The 20,776-nt window shown below is 53.2% G+C and overlaps 10 protein-coding genes across 10 annotated transcripts; 5 read left to right on the top strand and 5 right to left on the bottom strand.

The window, feature by feature from the left end:
• Positions 1 to 410: 410 nt before the first annotated feature.
• MYCFIDRAFT_83535 (uncharacterized protein) lies at positions 411 to 3,206 on the bottom strand (the record flags this gene model as incomplete). The annotated part of the gene is made up of 2 exons (XM_007929435.1): positions 411 to 3,074; positions 3,189 to 3,206. 2 exons carry the CDS (start codon positions 3,204 to 3,206, stop codon positions 411 to 413), a joined length of 2,682 nt encoding a protein of 893 aa, XP_007927626.1.
• Positions 3,207 to 3,506: 300 nt separating this feature from the next.
• Positions 3,507 to 5,542, top strand: MYCFIDRAFT_53455 (uncharacterized protein). Its single transcript, XM_007928864.1, has 4 exons — positions 3,507 to 3,644; positions 3,777 to 3,964; positions 4,026 to 4,556; positions 4,611 to 5,542. Exons 2-4 carry the CDS (start codon positions 3,929 to 3,931, stop codon positions 5,184 to 5,186), a joined length of 1,143 nt encoding a protein of 380 aa, XP_007927055.1. The 5' UTR covers positions 3,507 to 3,644; positions 3,777 to 3,928; the 3' UTR covers positions 5,187 to 5,542.
• Positions 5,543 to 5,720: 178 nt separating this feature from the next.
• On the top strand, positions 5,721 to 6,709 carry MYCFIDRAFT_154790 (uncharacterized protein; the record flags this gene model as incomplete). Its single annotated transcript, XM_007929433.1, has 1 exon — positions 5,721 to 6,709. The coding sequence occupies exon 1, from the start codon at positions 5,744 to 5,746 to the stop codon at positions 6,707 to 6,709; it is 966 nt and encodes a 321-aa protein (XP_007927624.1). The 5' UTR covers positions 5,721 to 5,743.
• Positions 6,710 to 7,902: 1,193 nt separating this feature from the next.
• On the top strand, positions 7,903 to 8,491 carry MYCFIDRAFT_211571 (uncharacterized protein). The gene has a single exon (XM_007929432.1). The coding sequence runs from the start codon at positions 7,960 to 7,962 to the stop codon at positions 8,176 to 8,178; it is 219 nt and encodes a 72-aa protein (XP_007927623.1). The 5' UTR covers positions 7,903 to 7,959; the 3' UTR covers positions 8,179 to 8,491.
• Positions 8,492 to 10,364: 1,873 nt separating this feature from the next.
• MYCFIDRAFT_60304 (uncharacterized protein) lies at positions 10,365 to 12,392 on the bottom strand (the record flags this gene model as incomplete). Its single annotated transcript, XM_007928904.1, has 5 exons — positions 10,365 to 11,512; positions 11,564 to 11,780; positions 11,829 to 11,954; positions 12,014 to 12,182; positions 12,243 to 12,392. The coding sequence occupies 5 exons, from the start codon at positions 12,390 to 12,392 to the stop codon at positions 10,513 to 10,515; spliced, it is 1,662 nt and encodes a 553-aa protein (XP_007927095.1). The 3' UTR covers positions 10,365 to 10,512.
• Positions 12,393 to 12,957: 565 nt separating this feature from the next.
• MYCFIDRAFT_83539 (uncharacterized protein) lies at positions 12,958 to 14,475 on the bottom strand (the record flags this gene model as incomplete). Its single annotated transcript, XM_007929431.1, has 3 exons — positions 12,958 to 13,179; positions 13,294 to 13,902; positions 13,975 to 14,475. The coding sequence occupies 3 exons, from the start codon at positions 14,473 to 14,475 to the stop codon at positions 12,958 to 12,960; spliced, it is 1,332 nt and encodes a 443-aa protein (XP_007927622.1).
• Positions 14,476 to 14,958: 483 nt separating this feature from the next.
• On the top strand, positions 14,959 to 15,981 carry MYCFIDRAFT_83540 (uncharacterized protein; the record flags this gene model as incomplete). The annotated part of the gene is made up of 2 exons (XM_007929430.1): positions 14,959 to 15,147; positions 15,229 to 15,981. The coding sequence occupies 2 exons, from the start codon at positions 14,959 to 14,961 to the stop codon at positions 15,979 to 15,981; spliced, it is 942 nt and encodes a 313-aa protein (XP_007927621.1).
• A 588-nt stretch (positions 15,982 to 16,569) lies between these two features.
• On the bottom strand, positions 16,570 to 17,217 carry MYCFIDRAFT_83541 (uncharacterized protein; the record flags this gene model as incomplete). Its single annotated transcript, XM_007929429.1, has 1 exon — positions 16,570 to 17,217. One exon carries the CDS (start codon positions 17,215 to 17,217, stop codon positions 16,570 to 16,572), a length of 648 nt encoding a protein of 215 aa, XP_007927620.1.
• Positions 17,218 to 17,741: 524 nt separating this feature from the next.
• Positions 17,742 to 17,945, bottom strand: MYCFIDRAFT_43205 (uncharacterized protein; the record flags this gene model as incomplete). The annotated part of the gene is made up of 2 exons (XM_007928827.1): positions 17,742 to 17,807; positions 17,859 to 17,945. Coding segments are annotated over 2 exons (153 nt in total), but the record flags the coding sequence as incomplete, so codon positions are not given.
• Positions 17,946 to 18,439: 494 nt separating this feature from the next.
• Positions 18,440 to 20,443, top strand: BUR1 (serine/threonine protein kinase, CMGC family, CDC2/CDK subfamily; the record flags this gene model as incomplete). Its single annotated transcript, XM_007929676.1, has 4 exons — positions 18,440 to 18,758; positions 18,841 to 18,998; positions 19,049 to 20,168; positions 20,343 to 20,443. 4 exons carry the CDS (start codon positions 18,440 to 18,442, stop codon positions 20,441 to 20,443), a joined length of 1,698 nt encoding a protein of 565 aa, XP_007927867.1.
• Positions 20,444 to 20,776: the final 333 nt, after the last annotated feature.

The following is a 20,776-nucleotide window of genomic DNA, read 5'->3' as shown; positions in this document are numbered from 1 at the left end:
ACCGACAGAGGATGTCCGACGGAACGTTTGAACGGGGACGGGAAGCGTTGCGTACTCTTCAAGAAACACAATCTAGGTCCGGGCGAGAGCGGCAAGAAGCTATGCCAGCGTTGCTGGACCGATAATCCGCTGTGTACGGAAAAGGATTGCGAGACGGCTAAGGAGAGGAAGAAGAATGGGTATTATGGTAAGAAGGACTGATGCAGTGGAAGGTTATGCCTGTCGATGCTATTTGTGAGCGAAGAAGCTGACGTGGATGCATAGATTTACATCAGGAGGCACAGCAACGTAGTATGGAGGACAATTGGGACTAAAAGAACGAGAGATTCAGTTCTGCCACGGGTTGTACAATGATGCTGGGTATCACATGTCATCTATTTCTACAAATGCCTTGAACAGAAATCCTGCATCTATTCCAAGCCAATCCACCCCTCTTCTTCTTCTTCTTCTGCTGCACCATCTTCCATTTCTTCATCACTCTCCTCAGCACCGCCATTCGTGATCGCTTTGAGGGGGGTTTCAGGCTGTGCTTCTCGCCTCGGCTGCGCCAGGAGGAAATCAATGGTATGCTCATTCTGATCTGCAATTTTCATAATCTCGCCCTGGACTCTGGCAATAGCTCTTTGCATCATCCGTACGACTTCGGCATATTCGCCTTGTTTTTGCTTCAGAAGTCGACCATGTTGACCGAGCACGCTTTCGGTCCATAATAAGTTCAGCTCCAAATGTGGACTTTGGTCGGCTTCTTTCGCGACGAATCGCAGCAGTCGATCGAGGTAGACCTGTGGTAAATCGCGCACGACAAGGCCAATATCAGAGACGGGAATAGAGAGGTAGACTTTCCGTACGAGCTTGTCGTCACCTAGACGGAAAGCCATGACTATTGCTTTCAGCCATTCTTGGTTCTGAAGTGTTTCGAGCGTGGTTTCTGGGGTGATATCGACGTCCAAATCGAAAGGATCGAAGACAGCGCCGGTGTCTAAGGAGTACATGAGCAGTCCTTCGGTGCTTGCGGCAGTGAAAGCTCGGCCGGTTGGGGAGAAAGCAACACCAGATACGCGGACTTCAGGCCCGGTCTTTCGTTGAGCAGCATCGCCACGTTTGGCACCCGGGAGCGAGTTGTCCATTCGGTCTTCCAGGTCTGAGGCTTCTCCTTGTTCGTCGAGCAATGCACGTGGCCCGGCTTCAGTGAGGAGCTTTGAGTTGAGGAACTCTTGTGTGCCTTCCAAACTGAGGTTCACACTCACTGTGAACTTGCGCAGCAGTACACCCGTCTCGACCGCGTACAGTGTAATGTACTTGCTGTTGCCACCGGCGAGCAAGACTGTGCCGTCCGCGCTGTAGGCAATGGTACCATACGCCTTGGTGCCTGTCACGTTGGCAGCTGTTCTGCGATCCGTCGCCTTTCGGCCACCACTAGCATCTCGCCTCCCGTCAAGTCCAGCTTCTTGTGTGGCTTCGCTGAGGTTCCAGAAGGTGAGTTGACCATCGAGCGTGGATACCGCGATCTGTCTACTGTCCGGCCGCACTGTCACTGCAAGCACATCTGCCTGCAACTGCAGTGGCTCCGATGTGGGTGTGCGATCGAAGACGTTCCAGATTCTCACAGTGCGGTCCCAGCTGCCAGAGACAAGGTTTCCACCATTGGGTGCGAATGCTAGACTTGATACCGGCCCTTCGTGGCCGTTCAGGTTATCCAATAGCTGTCCAGTCTGCACGTTCCACATGTGGATATCGAAGTCATCGAGAGAACCAGCTGCCACTACTTCACCACTTGGGTCCACTGCGATGGAGCTGAAGCTGAGACGCTTGGGTGCCGTAAATGTCCTGAAGCATCGATAGCGGATCAGGTCGAAGGCTCGCACACTGCCATCCAGCGAAGCAGTGAAAAGAACGTTTCCACGTCTCGCAAACTCGCAGGCCGTTACGCCAGAAGTGTGCTCAGTGAAGGTGACGATGCAAAATCCAGATGCAGTATCCCAGACTTTGATCTTGCCATCATCGGCGCACGTTATTATTCGGTCGCCTGATGGCGAGTACGTCAGGGCATTCATGCTGTCGAAATGGCCTTGCTGCTTGAGGATGTATGATTCGCTCTGCCATTCCCAGACCAAGAGTTGGCCGAGAGCCGACGAGCCGAAGGCCAGCCACTCTCCTGATTTGTTGATGGATACGGTGTCCACGTTTGAGGCCGATATGGACAGCTTGTGTATTTCACTGAAAGCTGGCAATTCGTGAAGCATGAATAAGCCATTCGAGAAGCCAGTGACGAGCAAGTTTGAGGGCGGGTGAAAGGCCGCGGTGGTCAAATGTGCTTGGTCCTGGAAGAAGTAGTGTCGCTCGCTGATGCGCCATCGTTCGTCCTCTTCGTTGATGTTCTCAGGGTCGGCGTGTGGAGGCGGCAAGTACTGCCACTGGAACAGTGCTCCGTCTTTCGAAACCGTGTATATGGTTTCCTGGTCTCTGCTAAACCATGCCGCATAGACTGCTGTTCTGTGTCCAGATAGCACTGTCGGCGTGAATCCTGGTTCGGGGTCTAAGCTCCATATGCGTGCGGTCAGGTCTTTGCTTGCGGAAAGGAAGAACCTCGAGTCGCTACTCCATTCGATGTGCTGGACGGTATCGTGATGCGCAACATATTCGCGATATCTGACGAAGGGCGCAAACTCCAGCCCAGCATCGCCGCCATCTGCGCTCTCAGCGGCGCCAGGCGTTGAGGGCGTTTTCCATACTTGGATCTTCCTGCCCAGAGCGACTGCAAAGTGGTTGCCAGTGGGTGAAAAGGCCAGCGACGAGACAGCACTTTTGAGCGAGAAGTGGTACAGCAGGATTTTCCGGTGCAGATGGGAGAGGATGGCATGGCCGGATTCGTCGATGGTGAGCAGGAGTTGGCCCTTGGGATGCAGTGCTATGCGGGCAACATTGGCTCGGTGGGCGAATGGCAGAGTATGTGACGTGGTGTTGGTCAAGTCGAACACCGACACTCGGTTGCCGACGGGTGACAGCAGGGCGTTGCCATCGGGCGTGTAGACCAAGTTGCCCTTGCGGTACACTGTGCCCAGCAGATTCGAGAACTACGCTTTGGGTCAACGTCAGTCTCGTCGGGCGGCGGCGGCGTTGGCGTTGGCGTTGGCGTCGGCGGTGCGTGGCCAGCACATTCTGATGTCGCACAAGCGGGTCGCGCCTACCTTGAAGTCCGTTTTCATGTTGCAAGCGCCCGCAGCAAGCACTTCTGCACCTCACACGCCAGATACCACAGCCGAGGAGCAAAGCAAAGCGTGGTGGTGGTACCGTTCAACACACGGCAACGCCCAAAATTTCACATGCAGTCTTTGCATGCGGCTCGGTCCCCAGCGCGAGACCCTGCAGAGCCGCGACGGCAGGGTCCGCCTTCGCCGATTCGTCGGTCGAACGCTGGCCGGCACAGACGCGCCAATTCGGACGGTAAGTGCCCTCACTGCCCTGCTGGAAAGGAGACTTTGGGCATCGCAACTCCCCATCCATCCATCCATCCATCCATCCATCCTTTGCCACCATCACCGTCTTTGGCAGTCGCAATTGTCGATTGACCACCGCAGCGCCTCCCTCTCGCTCGCCGCTGTTGATCCGTCGGGAGCGCTCCTCCCAGCCCCCTGAGCTCCTTGGTACGCAGCATTCACCCTGAGCCATTGAGTGTCATTTCGCAGCAGACGCGCGTGCTGCCGTCGAGACTCCGGCATCACCACGACACTCGGCACGCAGGCAACGTGCACCATCGACTGACATGTCTCAAACAGCCACAGCAACAGTCACAGAGAGCCTCAGCCAGCTCAGACTCCGCAACATTCCCGGTACCTTTCTACCGACCTCCGACTTCCCAGCGCCATCCTCACCACCACCGAGCAAGCCGCCTCCGCCTCCGCCTCCCCCCAAGACGACCGAATTCGTCATGGCCGAATCAGGGTCGCCGATTGGTATTGCCAATGTACGTATCCTCGGAGACTGCCGTTGTGCGCATTGGCGCAGCGTACTGATGCAGCGCGCAGCTTCCCAACCAGCGCCACAAGATCGTGGCCAAGCGTGGTGCCGCCTTCACCATCATGGTCGCAGGCGAGTCAGGACTGGGCAAGACAACCTTCATCAACACGCTGTTCAGCACGACCATCAAGAACTACGCCGACCACCGCCGCCGTCACGCCAAGCAGATTGACAAGACGGTCGAGATCGAGATCACCAAGGCCGAGCTGGAGGAGAAGTTCTTCAAGGTCCGCTTGACCGTCATCGATACTCCTGGCTTTGGCGACTATGTGAACAACCGCGACAGCTGGCAGCCAATTATAGAATTTTTGGACGACCAGCACGAGAGCTACATGCTTCAAGAGCAGCAGCCAAAGCGACAGGACAAGATTGACCTGAGAGTGCACGCTTGCCTGTACTTCATCCGTCCAACTGGCCACACTCTCAAGCCATTGGACATTGAGGTTATGAAGCGTCTCTGCACACGTGTCAACCTGATCCCAGTCGTTGCAAAGGCCGACACTCTTTCGCCCCAAGATTTGGCTAGATTCAAGCACAGAGTAAGGCGAGCGCGAACAGTTTTCATGCACTTCGCCAGCTAATGACGTGTGCAGATTCGAAATGTCATTGAGGCTCAGGGCATCAAGATCTACCAACCACCGCTTGAGGAGGATGATGAGGCCGGTCTCCAGCACGCTCGCAGCTTGATCGCCGCTATGCCATTCTCTGTGATAGGATCGGAGCGGGATGTTAGCACTCCAGATGGCCGCACCGTCAAGGGTCGTCAATACGCCTGGGGTGTCGCTGAGGTTGAGAACGAGGAGCACTGCGATTTCAAGAAGCTTCGCGCCATTCTCATCCGCACACACATGCTTGACCTGATCCACACCACCGAAGAGAATCATTACGAGGCGTACCGCGCACAGCAAATGGAGACGAGAAAGTTCGGCGAGGCACGGCCACGAAAGTTGGACAACCCCAAGTTCAAGGAGGAGGAAGAACAACTCCGCAAGCGCTTCACGGAACAGGTCAAGGTCGAAGAGCAGAGATTTAGGCAATGGGAGCAGAAGCTCATTGCTGAGAGAGACCGCCTGAACAAGGATCTCGAGCAGAGCCATGCCGTCATCAAGCAGCTTGAAGCTGAAGTCGAGGGTCTGCAGGGAAGCATGTCCAGGACCGGCAGACGCTAAGCGACAAATCCAGAACTTAGAATGCGACAATCGATCAGGAATCACCAACTAGGCTACGGCAGAACAGTTGCGACCGCCAAGCAGAAGTCACATGCGCTGCGCATTCCCTCGCAGCAAGCATCGGACGGAGTGGAAGAGCGTGGATAGGAATGTTTTGGTGCGAGCCTGCAAAGATACCTCAATACTGCTTTTCATTGTGTTTATTCGGACTGGAGCAAGCGCTGGTGTTGTGGCAAATGCTGGCATTGAGTGCCGAGCATTGCTAGCGCCGCTGGGGATCAAAAGGATACTCTATTAGCTGTATCTCAGTATCTAATTCAAGTGAGCATAATTATAGCCCGTGGCATGTTATTCGAAGCTGTCTCTTTCTCGTCATCTCGTCATTCTTGGTCATGCATGGCCACACGCTGCTGCTGCCGTGCGCCGAACACATGTTGTGGCGTGCGACCCCTGCAGCAATCATGGTCGAGCTCCACTATGCATTTCTTGGCAAGAACTGCACTTCATACGGACCTTGAAGCTCATTCTTCAACAATCGAAACCACACCAACCATGCCATGAGCGACTCATCCTTCCCGACGACGCAACTCGCTCGTCTCACAAACCCCTCAAACAGTCCAATCCACGCCCTCACTTTCTCTTCCGGTACAGGTCAATATATCCTCACCGGCTCCCAAGACCGCCAAATCCGACTCTGGAACCCAGTCTCCCAACGTCCCTTGATCCAAGCATACTCAGCTCACGGCTACGAAGTCTTGGACATTGCCGTCGACTCCCAAAACGAACGCTTCGTAAGTGGAGGCGGCGACAAGACGGTCTTCATCTGGGATGTCGCCACTGCTCAGACACTGCGAAGATTCGGCGGACATGCTGCTAGAGTGAATGCCGTGGCGTTTGGAGGCGAGGGAGACTCTGTTGCTGTGAGCGGGAGTTTTGATTCGACTGTTAAAATTTGGGATCTGAAAGCGAGGAGTGAGAAAGCTGTTATGAGCTTTGGGGAGGCTAGGGATTCTGTTACTAGCATCAAGATCCAGGGGCATGAGATTTTTGTGGGGAGTGTGGATGGGAGGGTGAGGGTTTATGATTTGGCGATGGGGAGGTTGGAGACGGATGTTGTGGCTCCTGGGAAGGGTGTTACGAGTTTGATGCCGACCAGGGATGGGCAAGGGTATTTGGTTAGTAGTCTTGATTCGAAGCTGAGGTTTATGGATCGAGCGACGGGGAAGTGTTTGCAGACTTTTAGTCACGAAGGGTTTGTGAACGAGACGTATCGGATTCGGAGCACGTTGGCGGGTGCGGAGGCTTTTGTTGTGAGTGGGACTGAGGATGGGAGGGTCTTGGTTTGGGATGTATTGAGTGGGGATATGGTGAAGGAGGTTTGGCATAAAGAGGGAGGTGCTGCCAGTGCTGGTCAGCCGAGCAAAAAGGATGTGGTGAGCGCTGTGGCCTGGAACCAGCTGAGAAAGATGTGGGCCAGCGCTGGCGTTGATGGGAGTGTGGCCGTTTGGGGCAAGCAAGAATAAAAAGGATGAAGAAGATGAAAACGAAATGAACCCTGAAAATTGATTGCCTACTGGCAAAAGAGAAAAGTCAACACCTCAACGACATTTCGAACCCACGACCACGAAAACAGCAAAAGGCTTCTTCAATCCGAATTAATTCAGATTGAAGACAGCCCTAGTAGCCGTGAGTACTTGTCCAACACACCACCTCTATTAAACGAAACCTCAGTGCAGATTTCTCTGCCACGAGTAAAGCAAAGCTCCAGGGGCCGTACCAATTCTGAGCTTTGTAAGCGGTTCAAGTCAATTTCCTCGAATGCTTGCTTTTGATTCGATGCTGAGGGGTTTGAGATTGTTTATAAAGGTTGCCTGGTTGCGTGCGGGAGCGTTGGCGGGGATGTGAAGCTGAGCGGTGGGGAGGAGGTGAAAGGTGAAGCTCACTTGGGTCTCGCTTCGCATCGAGACCCACTTTGAGGCGTTGCCGTTCGAGAACGTTCGCACAGCAAGCTGAGCGGCTTCCTCCCCCTTCTTCCGCTCGCACATGCGGCTACCGCACGTACTTAACCATTCTCTCTCGACACACCAACGACTCTGCACTTCAGCCGCTCATCATGGAGGCGCTCACAAAGCTCGCCAGGTACAGCACAATGTGGCGCACATTTGAAAGCGTCGAGTGACTAACATGGTGGTAGTACCTTCAAGCAGGATGAAATGATCCGAATCGCGCTCGAGGATGGCGGAACCTTCAGCGTCCAAAAAGTGATGCTGCGCAATGCTTCTGCATACTTCGAAAAGTCATTGCAGGATCGCTTCAAGGAGGGCCAGGATAAGCGTCTACGCTTACCAGGCTGTACAACTGCCACTTTCGAGCTTTTTCTCTATTGGCTGTGTAATTCGAAACTGCCGGACTTCAAATCGGACCTCGAAGTAAGCAGAGCCTGAGACAAATAATTGGCTTTCACTGACCAATGCCAGGATGATCGGAGTTCAGAGCTTCACACAAAGGTAATTGCCGACATCCAGACGCGTCTAGTCCGCCTGTGAGTACTTCAACAGCTTCGATGCATCGTTTAGATCAACGCTTTCAGCACTGATGCTAATGCTGATCGCTTCGCCTTAAAGGACAAATTCGCTGACCGAAGTGTGCTAGGTGGGCATCAGCAGATATGTGGATGATGCCCGCTCTCCAGAACGCCGCTATGCGTGTTCTCCACGCCCTGTCTTTCGTCGTTGATACATAGCCTGTGGCCGTGAAGACTGCTTTCGAAATCATGCCCGCTGAATCCCTGATCGTCAAAGCACTAGTCATAGATTTGGCCAGCAGCTGGGGCACTAGTGATTGCTTTATGAGTTTGGAGGGCTTGGAGGATTTGGGACAGACGCCAGGATTCTTCATTGCCTTCACGCGCGAGATCTTCTCCGGCGAGGGAGGTACCAAGAAAGTCCGAGAGCCGTTTTGCGATTATGAAATCAGCGAATTCCTGGTTTGAGGCTAATCGGCGGGAGCTGTGTGCTGTTGTCGCAGCAGCGGCGGCTAGAACAAGTTTGGGCAAGTGTTGTTGAGGAGCATGGTGGCTTAGGTGTCTTGGGCACAGGATGGCCACCCCAACTACGTGTGATGCCAGAAAGATGAAAGGGGTATCCTAGGTTGGCACATGGCCATCACGAACGGCCGGCAACATTACGCACTACTGCACGTAATACCAGAACCACTATCCGATGACTTTCGAATCGAGTCGAACTACTTATAGCAAGGCGTCTTACTGCTCAAGTAGACTGCGCAGAATCGCTATCAATCAATTGAACACCTCTGGTGACGACCATGATACAGCGCTCATGCACTGCTCGAACCATTTCACCATTTCTGGTCATCGAACAGAGCGCAGAGTGCACTTCGTGACATTCGCATGCACAAGGCTTTCGTATACCGTTTTGACCTTTGCCCAGCATGAGCGCTTGGCAACTTGCATCTGTCTCTGCCTGCTTCGTTCATTATGCTACTAGTGATGGTCGAAGCTTGCTTCGGAGCTTTCGGAGAGGTTCATGAGCTAAAAGATTCGGAATGGCAGCATGGCTGTGGGAACAACATCCTTCACAGTTCTCCAAGGAGGCTCTCGAGCTCAGCTCTAGGAATTTCTGCTGGGTTCGCTGTACAGCCAAAGATTTTTGCAACCGTCGGGACGGGGCCTAAGTCAAAGGACTTTAGTCGACTCTTTATTGGATGGATGACTATACTTGCTCTTTCAATCGTCGTTGCTCATCTGTTCTGGAAGTTTGTGGATGAACCACTTGTTCGGTTTGCGAAGCGATTGGAGAGGCTAAGAGCTCACCAGTGCAATGACATCCTCAGCGGACCGGATCTCGCAGACCTGGGTGCTCTGGAAGGCTCGATGATTCGAAAATCTTCTTTCAGCATGAAGCATCGCAGTGTAGTATAATATTGCCGCTGAGGAGTCTCTGGATCGAAATGCTTGGCGTGCATGTGAAAGCGGATGTCGGCATGAGATGGAGCTGGTCTGAGCGCGTGGCGGGCCGCACATCTTGAAACGTACACAACGGTTGCTTTACTTCGACTTTACTTACTCCACCTTCCAAAACACTCCACGAGATCCGCGACAGCTTGGAGCAGTAGAATCTACCTACCAGCCTCGCGACCAAGCACGACAGCCTCCCACTCTTCTCTCAGCACGCTTATCGCGCCATCCGCCGCCATGAACGAAGCTACAGAGCTCGCAAGGTCAGTCGGGTCTCGGCAGGTTAATGTGAAGTACTGCCTTAGACGGCACGCTGACGGCATTTAGCGCATTCAAGGCCGATGAGATGATCACTATCGCACTCCAAGACGGCGGGATCTTTACCGTGCAGAAAGCGACTTTGTGCTATACGTCACCCTATTTCAAGGCTGCATTGGCAGAAGATAGGTTCAGAGAAGGAAAAGAAAAGAAGCTGCAACTGCCAGGCTGTACTACGAAAGCCTTCGAGTGGTTCTTGTACTGGATCTTCGAGGGGGACCTTCCGGGCGTAATCAATGACACCGATCCTCCACTCTCTCCGGGCCCCGGTGAAGGTCGCAGGAAGAAGGCGGATGAGTTGCAGGTCACACTTGTGCAGCTCTGGATACTTGCGGACATGCTGTTACTTCCTGATCTAGGAAATGACGCGATTAAGTCTTTCAAGGCCGTTCTTGACGAATACCACATCGCTGTTGATGCCATCAAAATCGCTTTCCAGGAGACCACAGCAGACTCTGAGATCTCCGAGCTCGTAATAAAAGAGTTTGTTCGAGACAGCGCATTGAAAGGTAGATACGACGCGGAGGAGATGAACGCACTGGGGGCAATTCCAGGTGTTCTATTTGCTTTCGCGAGAAGCTTATAGAGGGATTACCGACAAAGTCCTGATACCATCAGAACAATTCTTTGACAGCATGTGAAGGGCACTGCCTGCTAGACAACACTGCTGTTGAGAGAGGCGGTTTGCGAGAAGCTTGAAAACTGGTCTATTCGTCCGAGCTCTTGGCCGAGTCTCCATTAGATCGAAGAAAGCCGCTTTGTGCAGGTCGCCGTGGTGGCCGAGCGTAAAGGTGATTTTCGTGGCATATCGCGAGTGGGACAGACCCAAAAGTCCGGAGCGAGACAAGGGTTCGAACAGAAAAGTGGCAACGGGAGAACAGCAGCAGATATCCTACTCAAAAGGCTCGTCAGTTCTCAAACGCTATGACTGCGCAATATCCAGGTGATGATCACTTCAGCGTCGCTGTCTCAACACCGCTCTAGCCTCTGATCGCGGCGTGCAGTGACGCCAGCACTCAGTTCTTGATATTTTCACAACTCAACGCGATCTGTTCCATTCCTCGTCCCCTTCTTCTCATCCCACATCTGCAACCACTTCTTCACAATCCTAATTTCCCAAAGATGGGCCTCCCTGATGAACTGCGGCTCAGCAGCAACATCCCTGATACCATAACTATCCCAGTGATGACCGCCTCCAGTAATCAACATCTCAGGATGCAGGTACGCATCCTTCGCGTTTCTCGTCATCCGCTTCGGAGCATAAGTCGAGTGGTAACACAAGTCAAGCCAGACATCTTGACCGCCATCGATATGAGCCAAACGATCTGCTGTGACGGTGTAGCCACCATATTTGTTGATTCGATTGAGGTCAGGGGTGGATGGGATGGAGTTGTGTTCGCCCGGAGGGTAGGCCCAGGTGCACCATTGTTGAGTGTAGTCTAGCTTCACCACCCGAGAGAGGAGGGTTGGACCAGTGGCTCGAGCGACTTGATAAATTCCAGCTTCCGTGCAGGAGCTGTAGATGTAGGCGCGGTTATCGTTATTCGTAGTGTCTGCCCAGTAGGATTGGTTTTGGGTCGAGAAGCAGCCAGTCGTGGTGGTGTCGATCAGTGAAGGATCTGGACACATTGGTACGATGTAGTTCTTGATGTAAGTGGCATAGTTGCCCAGATTAGTCCATGGTTCGCCGTTCGTGTATGGAGCCAGAGCATAGTCGAGCTGTGTTACGTTGTGAGGCGAATCCGCATTGGTAATGTTGTAACAGAAGTACCAGATATCGTCAGAACCATAAGCAGGATCCCAGTTGAGCTCTTGCCAGGTGCTCGTGGGATAGAATACCGGGCCGCCAAGTGGGAAAGCTATCGTCCTGGCAAAGTCTCGGTTGTCTTTCAGAGCCTCGAGTCCGAATAAGCTCTTCATGTGGTTGATCTGAGACGCATTTCCGTGTTCGAACACATGGTCGATCTTGTCTACGATGGCGTTCAGACTGCCGATGCAATCTTGTGGTGCAAACTTTTGATAAGCATCGTACCTGGAAGATCAGTATCTTGATGTCATTAGAAGCCACGAGAAGAGCACTCACCAGATTCCATAAGGTAGTACTGCCTTTGTGGTGCCGCTCGCTGAGATGCCACCCCAAAGGACGCCATCATCACCGCCATAGGTTTTGAGGGAGAACGCCGTCAGAGCGCCAGCAAGACTCCCGCCATACAATATCCAAGGAGTCTTATCTGATGTCAGCGTGGCGTTCACTCCAGGAAAGGTGGCGTGTTGAGCAAAATAGGCATTATCCGCAATTGCTGCGTCTTATTAGTACTCGGTCAGAACGGTGATTTCTTAGGTCTCACTTTGCTCAGTAGTCAAGAACCGTAACTCGTCCGTCGACGAAGAATTGAATGGGAAGCTGTTGCCATAGTAGCGATTCTCCAAGATTACCCCAAGACCATTCGTCGCTTCTATCAAGATCTGAATGACTGTAGAACGGAAATCAGACAAAGTTTGTCAATTCATACCGGTGCTCGTGTTGACTCACTTCCAGTCGCTAGGTTGCTGAACCTGCTTTGCACAGAGGTCTCACCTCCGATGTATAGGAATACCGGTCCGCCAGGCTTGTAGTAAGAGCTGTCGAAGACATATTGTTGCTTGAACGTCTGGCCAGGAAGATTCGGTGTGTATCTTGATGAGTTCGGGAAATGATCGATCTGTCCAAGCAGTGTCAGTCCGAAGCAACCCACAATCTTGCATCACGGCTGTTCTCCCACCAGCTGATCGAATGTGTGAATGTCGTATGATGGTTGCGTTGCCCTTCGATCCAAGCTAGTCCCATGACGATCAACTCTATGTCCTAACGGTCTGATGTCGACGGCATCTGCTAAGCCAACTACTGATATGAGGAGTGCTTGGAGATACATTGTAGCTTTTGATTGCTTCACAAAACGATGATCGCATGGAGAGAACGTGAGGAAGAAAGTACGGCGTAGAACAATATGCTTCGGACTGACGCAATCTTGCGGCGCTTTCGCTATCGCTGCGGGTGGAGAAAGCCATTCCTGTTCCTGCAGAATTAGCAGACCTTTCCCTTTCTGGAAGGCGAATTGCACGCAAAGGCGGCCTGAGATGCAACCCCGAATTCCTGCCAAGGACCACCGATCTCTCAGGATTGCTTAATCACAAAGCCAAGTCGGACTTGACATGCTTGTCTTGTTGTTGATCTTCCCCACTCATGCGATACACGACGTATTCGAGTGCGATTCTGCTGCCTTGACTGATATCCGGCGAAGGGTCCAGATCCTGCATTGCAAACCAAGCCCCTCTTTCTGGATGATGGCTGTTACTTGAGGTCTTATGTTCATTCGTCATGCACTGCGAATCCAACAATTATGACTTGGTCGTCCTGTCCCACGGAGTTCAAGCAGGGTGGCAGTGCGTTTCTGACCTTGAACGATCAGGCTTTGTGGAAGAGGTACCTGCGCTGCATCATTTCCTCGCCTCTTTCTCAGCCCAGTCTACCCATCGACGCACGCATTGATCGACAGCTTTCACTCCCTCTTGACTGGCTTCGACCTCGAACCATTCCCTGTGCTCCTTGCCGCAGGTGAGACACTGCTTCTTCACTTGCTGATTCGCAAGCTCCAGGTGTATGAGACGCTCCACACGCTTGACGAAAGGCACCTTGCGCACTATGCCACTTTCTCTCCGCTGAGTTGGCGGTTTCGATAGGTCTGGATATCGATTTCCAGGACTTGGCGTTCGGTGCGGCGATGCTTGTGGCGAGGGAGTAGTTGAGGAAGGCATGTATGGATACCATCGAACCAGATTTAAAGTGTACCCACACTGCCGCTGCCATTCGTTCATGCGACGAGTGACATTGTTCGCTCGCCCGATCTTCAACATAATGGTGTTCTTGCCCGAGTCGATACTCCTTGCCCTAGCCCCGGATCCATCGTACGAAAATTCGGTCATAACATCGCTAATTCGTCGAGCATTGCTTGGACGATCGGAGGGTGGAATAAGTAGCGAACGTGCTGTTGACTCTGCTGGCGCGGCCTTGGACTCTGGTGTCAGCCAGAATATGTAGATGTAACCCTCCTCGTCTGCCGGACTTATGGGCTTAATCAGTTCTGATAGTAATATCGACGTGGTCTGTGGGGACAAATGCTGAGGAATTAGAGATAGTAGATGTCCAGTCTGAGGATTGGACGAGACGCGCTGCTCTTTCGGCCGTACTGGTGCCGATGTCACTGGTTTGCGAGTAGGCATCGGTGCCCCCGAAAGCCTGCCTTGAGGTGATGCTGTGGTTTGTGGTATTGTGGTCACTGCCTGGGGCCTGCTGTTCTCTTGCATCCGCTTGCGATGTCGAACGATCTCCACATAGTCCTCGTCATCTGCGGCTGCACAGCATAACGAAGCCCAAAAACCTTGCTTCTTAGACGGTCTTGATTCGTACTTTTGCGCTGCACTTGGTCGAGAGCTATATTTCTCCGCGTATGGTACACTGCTGGCTGGTCGATCGTCGCCAGGTCGTGCATGCGCAAAGTCGGCGGTATCTGTACGCTTGGGCGGCCGCATGCCACCGTTTGGTCTCGTCTTCCTGTTCTTCCGACCTTTCTCAGACACCGCTTCAATGCCTAATTTTTGAACCAATGTATCAATACTGCTCCGCTCCTGCAGTGGGAACAGCTCAGTAGACTTTTTCTTGCTGGCCCTCTTTCCTGCGCCATTCTGCTCTTGTGCGACAAGCCTTTCTGCTTGGTCCTTGTGCTGCCAGCAGTAAAAGTCCGCTTCAGCGACCTCGCCGTCCTCCTCGACCAATGCGACAACGCCATTCAGTGCAGATACAGAACTCCTCCTTCGGCCACTGGCGGCTCTCGGAGCTGCCAACGCTCGCCGACATGGCCGTCCATTGCTCGTCAGGCCTTTGCAAGTCGTCGACGGGTTTTTGGAGTCGTTTCTTCCGAGAAGAGCTTCGGGGGTGCTCGTGAAGTGATTTGCCATATCGTAGGAGGAAGTAGAGGCAGAGGCAGGGTGGTGGTGAGGGAGAGATATACCTACCGGCGAATCTGCATTTGAGAAGATCTAGATGGGCATTGCAGCATTCACTGCCCGCGAGGGCGCGAGAGGCAAGCAAGGATGCGTGACGTGGTTGCAGGCGCTTGCAGTGTCGAGTCGGCTGAGCGCAAGAGGCTGGCAATGCATTCGCAGTGGCTGGACTCGAACACTGCCTGCTCTCTCTCGCGCTAAAGCAGGCCGGCATGTGACTTTCCGAAGGAATGAAACTGGTGAATAGATATTTGATTGAGAGCTTGCTTAAAAGCTGTTCCCGAGAGCGGCAGCTTAATTCCGAACCCGATAGCTTCACTATAATCCCACTCTTCCTTCACCGTCGTTCGAAGCTTGAAGCTTGCCTTCCGCTGAACCGTCGACTGCCTATTATGCAGCAAGCATGACCAACTTCGGCGAGCACTCACCACCGCACCTATGCCTCGGGTCTATCCTCCTTTGGAAGGACGACAGCCGAGCGTCGCCCTCTCACCCTCCCTAGTCGAGTCCGCCGCTGGCTTTACCGCCGGCGTTGTCTCGACCTTGGCTGTCCACCCATTCGATGTAGTGAAGACAAGACTGCAAATAGAACAAAATGAACGCACAAGACCGGGTGGCAGCATCCGCGTCATACGCACGATTGCGAGCGAAGCACTCCATGGACCGACACCAGAAATGAGCAGAGCTTTGCAAAGTGGATATGAAAAGAGCGGTGCTATGGTGCGGGCTTTTTACAGAGGTCTCATGCCAAACATGATCGGAAATAGTGTCAGTTGGGCACTCTACTTTATGTGGTATGGAAACATCAAGGATCTTGTGCGCGCAGCTCGCGTAAGCAGTCAAGGAAGTCAGAATGCGCAGCTGAAGAGCTCGGACTATTTTATTGCGTCTGGAGTTGCTGGGATCTTGACAGCGGTCTTCACAAATCCGATATGGGTCATCAAGACTCGCATGCTATCGACCGCCCGCAATGCACCTGGTGCATACAAGTCGATTTTGGAAGGCACTACATCTCTATACCGATCAGAAGGAGTTCGCGGATTCTATCGCGGTCTCTTGCCATCTCTCTTCGGTGTTTCTCATGGCGCCATTCAATTCATGGCCTATGAACAGCTCAAGAATCGATGGGCACTGCACCGCACAGGTGGAAAGGAAGGTCTTACCAATCTCGACTACCTCCAACTCAGTGCCGTCAGCAAAATGTTCGCAGGCAGCATCACGTACCCTTATCAAGTGGTTAGGGCCCGCTTGCAGACGTACGATGCTCCACAGAGGTACAAAGGTGCGTGGGACGTGGTCGGAAAAGTGTTCAGAAACGAAGGCATCGCTGGATTTTACAAAGGATTGGCACCAAACATAGTACGTGTGCTGCCAAGCACCTGCGTAACATTCTTGGTGTATGAGAATATGAAGTACTATTTGCCTCGATTCTGGGCCGGCGAAGGGCCAGTCGACGCTTAGAAGGCTTGGATTGGGCATCCTTTGACTGAAATCGTACGGAAGTGGTGGGTGGAAGACCCTGATCGGTAGCCGGCGGAAATCGACTCTTGGCCTACTCACGAACATGGAATGCAAGCTTTCATGGACAAGGCCGACTGGCGGGCATTTGGAAACGATGATACCCTGATACAGCGTGGAAGAGCTATTATCTGGGAACAAGTGAAGAAGGCCCCAGAACTTATTCTCAGCGGATGTGCGCTCATGGTTCAGCATTGCTCAGAGAGCAGCATTTGGAGGACAGGCGTTCAGGGTGTAGAAGGGTTCGCTGTATGAAGTGCTCAGACCGCGACTGGGGTTTCTTCGCGTCATAAAGCATTTGCTTATCTGCAATCAGCATGCACAAGCGCGGCTTTTCGTGGCGGCCTGTGAATCTGCGTCGCCCAAGTAGCGCCTCGATTTGCACATAGTCATGAATGTACTCCAAAAAGCGTCATCCTGCCATCTTGGCCTTCTTTACCAGCCTCACTTCAGATTCATGCCGCCTTGATAGTGCTAGCCAAACCCCGGACAGAACGAGTACCACTTAACTACCTCCGCCCCTCGCCTCGCTCAATGAGAATCCCCAGTCAGATCAATCGTATCAGTATTATCCCTTGCCGAATTCGGCGCCTTCTTGACCCTGGTCTTCTCAATCCTCCTCAGCTTCCCATTCGGCATAGGCGCACGCTGCACATCATCTCCAGCTGGCGACTCCACCGCTGGTGCAACTTCTTTCGCGATCTTATTCAATCCTTCATAACTCCTACGCAAAGCATCTTTCCGCATCCAAGGCGTACTGGTGCCACCTTCAATACCCGTCTTCCACCCCCGAGCCCTAGCTTTGCGTTTCGCAGCATCCCAATCGAATCCGTTCCGCTCGGGATAATTCTCGAGCTTAGCGATTTCCCGCAAGTACGGGTTCAGCTTTGAGGCGCCTTTGAAGCTAGATCTCAGGTGCTCAGCCGCGGCTTTTCCAGCGTCTTGAATGACTTTGTTGGTGGTTTCTTGGCGGTTGCGAGGTGTCATGCGGAACGTTGGTTTGCACAGTTCTGGTGGAGGTGGAATGGTTTGTGAGTTGTTGGCTTTCGAGTCTGAGGTTGCAGCATTTTCGGCACTTGAGGATGCTTTGCTTGATTCTCTCGATAGTGTGGGGCGAGTTGAGCTTGGTGGTGTTTCTGGGACGAAGCCGGAGGTATACCAGTCCGCATCACGAACCATCGTGGCGGTTTTATGAAATGCAGCAGTGAGTCGATCTCGCGGCTTTGAGTGATGCCATTAGTCGAGATGGTTGAGGAAGGGGGTGCTGTAGTTTGGTCAATGCTTTGCAAACGTTCACGTTCACTTCACCGGTCAGCAAGTGAAGTTGCAAAGCCACCTCCGAGATTCAAAATGCTGCAGTCTCGTTGCCCACAATGCATTTGTGCTACATCTACAAGTCGGTCAGCTTTTCCATGTGCGAGATGCGCGATTGCGTCTCCTTTAATCCCATGGATGATGCTTTGACGAGTGAGAGTTCTTCATGCCCGCTATTCGTATTGTGAAGTGGCACCTCGACGACATACACGTATCTCACAAAGGGCATGACATTGCCAGGAGCTGTTTGGATTTAGCATTTCCTGACATGCAAGCGCCGAACTCCTCTCTAGACTTAGGCCCATTTATACATATGCAGTGTAGGCTCTCCACCTCCCCAATTTGCCCGATCCTCGTATTTGAACCCCCTCGGCGTCTCCTCTTCCCATTCAGTGATCCCATGGATGTCTGAAGCCGAGCAGGACGGGGAGGTCGTATCGCGCTCGGTAAAACAGCTGCTTCGCCGTCAGTCTCAGTTGTACGCGTACCGGAAGTCGTTCACATACGAAAAACCACATAGATGCTCCAAGGCCTGTCGCGAATACTCTGTACGCAATGTGTGGTGGGTGGATGTGAATTGGGTGACCTCCGTGGCCCTTTGCGGCCTGTGCCAATCGCGCGAATGTGGCTTTAAACGGTCAGCATTGTGCGGGAGGGTATTTGTACGGTATTTCTCACGTCTCATGGCTGCGATCAGGCCCTCATCGAGTGCTTGGCTGGTGTACCAACGTCAATGCGAGAAGTGAAGTCGGTGGTAAGCAGCAATGCTCTCTGACGCTAGGCCAAATCGAGCGTGACGCCAGGATCTTCGGACCTGAGGCCTGAGGCGTCGCGATCGTCACTGTGAACCTTACCTTTGCAACCCTTTGCGACCGCGAGTCAAAGCACTATCGAAACACACGCACGTCCGCGCGAATCGAGCTCGGTGATGACTGTCAGACATGCGCGCCGACTTATTACCATATATCGCACGCGCGGCCCGTTCTCAACGCCCGCTGGATACCTACGCTGAACGACCGTCGCCAAAGCTTTTGATACCATTCGTGACACGAAATAATTAACGACGCGCACTTGCGCATACACCGACATGTCGTCAGGCAACTCGCCTTCACTCAACACGGCGGCGCCACCTGGTCTCACAGATCCGACCCAGCGACGCTTTCGAGGCAGCGCCAAGATATCAGAATATGAAGTAATGAAAGAGAAGCTGGGAGAGGGTACTTTCGGAGTTGTCAGCAAAGCAAAGTCCCGCCGGACGGGAAATATTGTTGCCTTGAAGAAGATTTTAATGCATAACGAGAAAGATGGCTTTCCTATTACCGCTTTGAGAGAAGTGAAACTGCTCAAGATGTTGAGCCATCCCAATATTCTGCGTTTGGAGGAGATGGCGGTTGAGCGGCAGCCAGGTGAGCAGGAGCATGGCAGCAAGAGGTGCCTTGAGGCCTGCGAGAAGGGTATGCTGACAGCTAGATGCAGCGGACGAGAAAGCAAAGGCCGGCAAGAAACGCGCGACACTTTACATGGTCATGCCGTATATGGATCACGACTTGAGTGGGATGCTGACGAATCCGGACATCCAATTCAACACTGCGCAGATTAAATGCTATATGCTGCAGCTGTTGGAGGGTCTGCGCTATCTGCACGATGTAAGTGGCGGCGTTGAGAGGATTGTTGTACCGTAGCTAACACTACCAAGTCACATATCCTTCATCGAGACATGAAGGCAGCGAACATCCTCATCTCCAATCGAGGAATTCTCCAAATCGCTGATTTCGGCTTGGCACGACATTACGAGGGACAGACGCCACAACCTGGTCGCGGCAACGGCGATGCTGTGCGAGACTACACCAGCTTAGTCGTCACACGCTGGTATCGACCTCCCGAATTACTTCTCACGCTCAAGCGGTACACTCCGGCTATTGACATGTGGGGAATTGGTTGCATATTTGGAGAGATGTTCGAAAAGAAACCCATCTTGGAAGGACGATCGGACCTTGACCAGTGTGTCAAGATCTTCAAGCTCATCGGTTCGCCTAATGAGCAAACGATGCCTGGCTGGTCCGAGCTACCAGGTTGTGAAGGGCACAAGGACTGGGAAGCTCAGACTGGAGAGATCGACAAGCGCTTCGGTAGATGGCCGGGAGTCGGAAAGGAAGGGCTCAGTCTGCTCAAGTCGCTGCTTTGTCTCGACTGGCGGAAGCGGATTAATGCAATCGACGCGCTGCAGCACGAGTACTTCAAAGTAGCTCCTCTGCCAGCAAGACCGGACGACCTACCGAGATACGAAGACAGCCATGAGCTAGATTCTAGACGTCGCGGCAACCAAGAGAAGCAGAGAGCCTTACCTCCGGCTCCGGCAGGCGGCACCATCGGCATGGGTCCTGAGGAGGACTGGCGGTCGTATCAAAATGGCTACGGCGATCGTGGAGGTCGCGGCTATGGTGGACGTGATCAAGGTCCTCCAGGTGCGTATCGCGGCCCGCCTCGAGGCTATGATGACCGAAGAGGGCCCCCGCCAGCACCATCCGGTAGACAGCCAACCTACCGCGAACGCGATCACGACCGCCCACCTCGACCTATGCCGTCGAATGGGCACTCTCTTCCACCTCGCCCCGACGGCCTGCCACCTCGACCACCGCCCGCGGCTGCAGATCGAATACCCGAGCGTGGCCCAGATCGAGGCCCTGACCGAGGTCCACCACCGCCCAGAGGTGGAGCTCGAAACGATGTAGATACATATATCCCGTCATACCAGAGTGGAGGTCCGCCACCATACGACAGACCGCCACGCGACGATCGACCGCCACGAGACATACGTGATGCACGCGATGGCTACGATCGAGGTCGTCGTGATAGCCGCGAGCACATCTATCGAGATAGCGACAGGCCTCCAAGAGATCCATACCGAGATTCGGACGCACCGCCACCACGTCAGTACCGTGATGCGGACCGTCCTGGTACACGTGGCGATCCATATCGAGATGCTCGAGATCGAGGATACTCAGACCAGCGACGGACTAGAAGTCGAAGTCCAGACCGGGATCGAAGAGAAAGATTGCAGAATAGAGAACGAGAGCTTTATCGTAGGTAGCACGCCAAGAACGATCCAAATGATGCCTTCAGGCAACGGATTGGTGCACTACTGGCCTACTTCTGAGAGGATGATCCTCCCATCCCGAGGGCCTGGCCACCCCGAGGACGATTGCGCTGGCGCTGATTACAACCCGTCGAAAACAGCCCGAAATGAACAGCCATACGCTGCTAGCGATTCATATCAGCAAGACCAAATCTGGGCTGAGCAAGAATCCGATATTGATCCATTAAGAAGGGCGCTCAAGCACGAGGAGCGATTTAGCTTAGCACCGACATGTTTCCAGACGTAGAACACGACCGGGCAGACGAGGTGGGACATCCGCCGCAAGCA

Source organism: Pseudocercospora fijiensis (genome assembly GCF_000340215.1).
Source record: "Pseudocercospora fijiensis CIRAD86 unplaced genomic scaffold MYCFIscaffold_5, whole genome shotgun sequence".
Taxonomy (NCBI): Eukaryota; Fungi; Ascomycota; class Dothideomycetes; order Mycosphaerellales; family Mycosphaerellaceae; genus Pseudocercospora; species Pseudocercospora fijiensis.
This window is presented reverse-complemented; position numbering and strand designations above follow the sequence as displayed.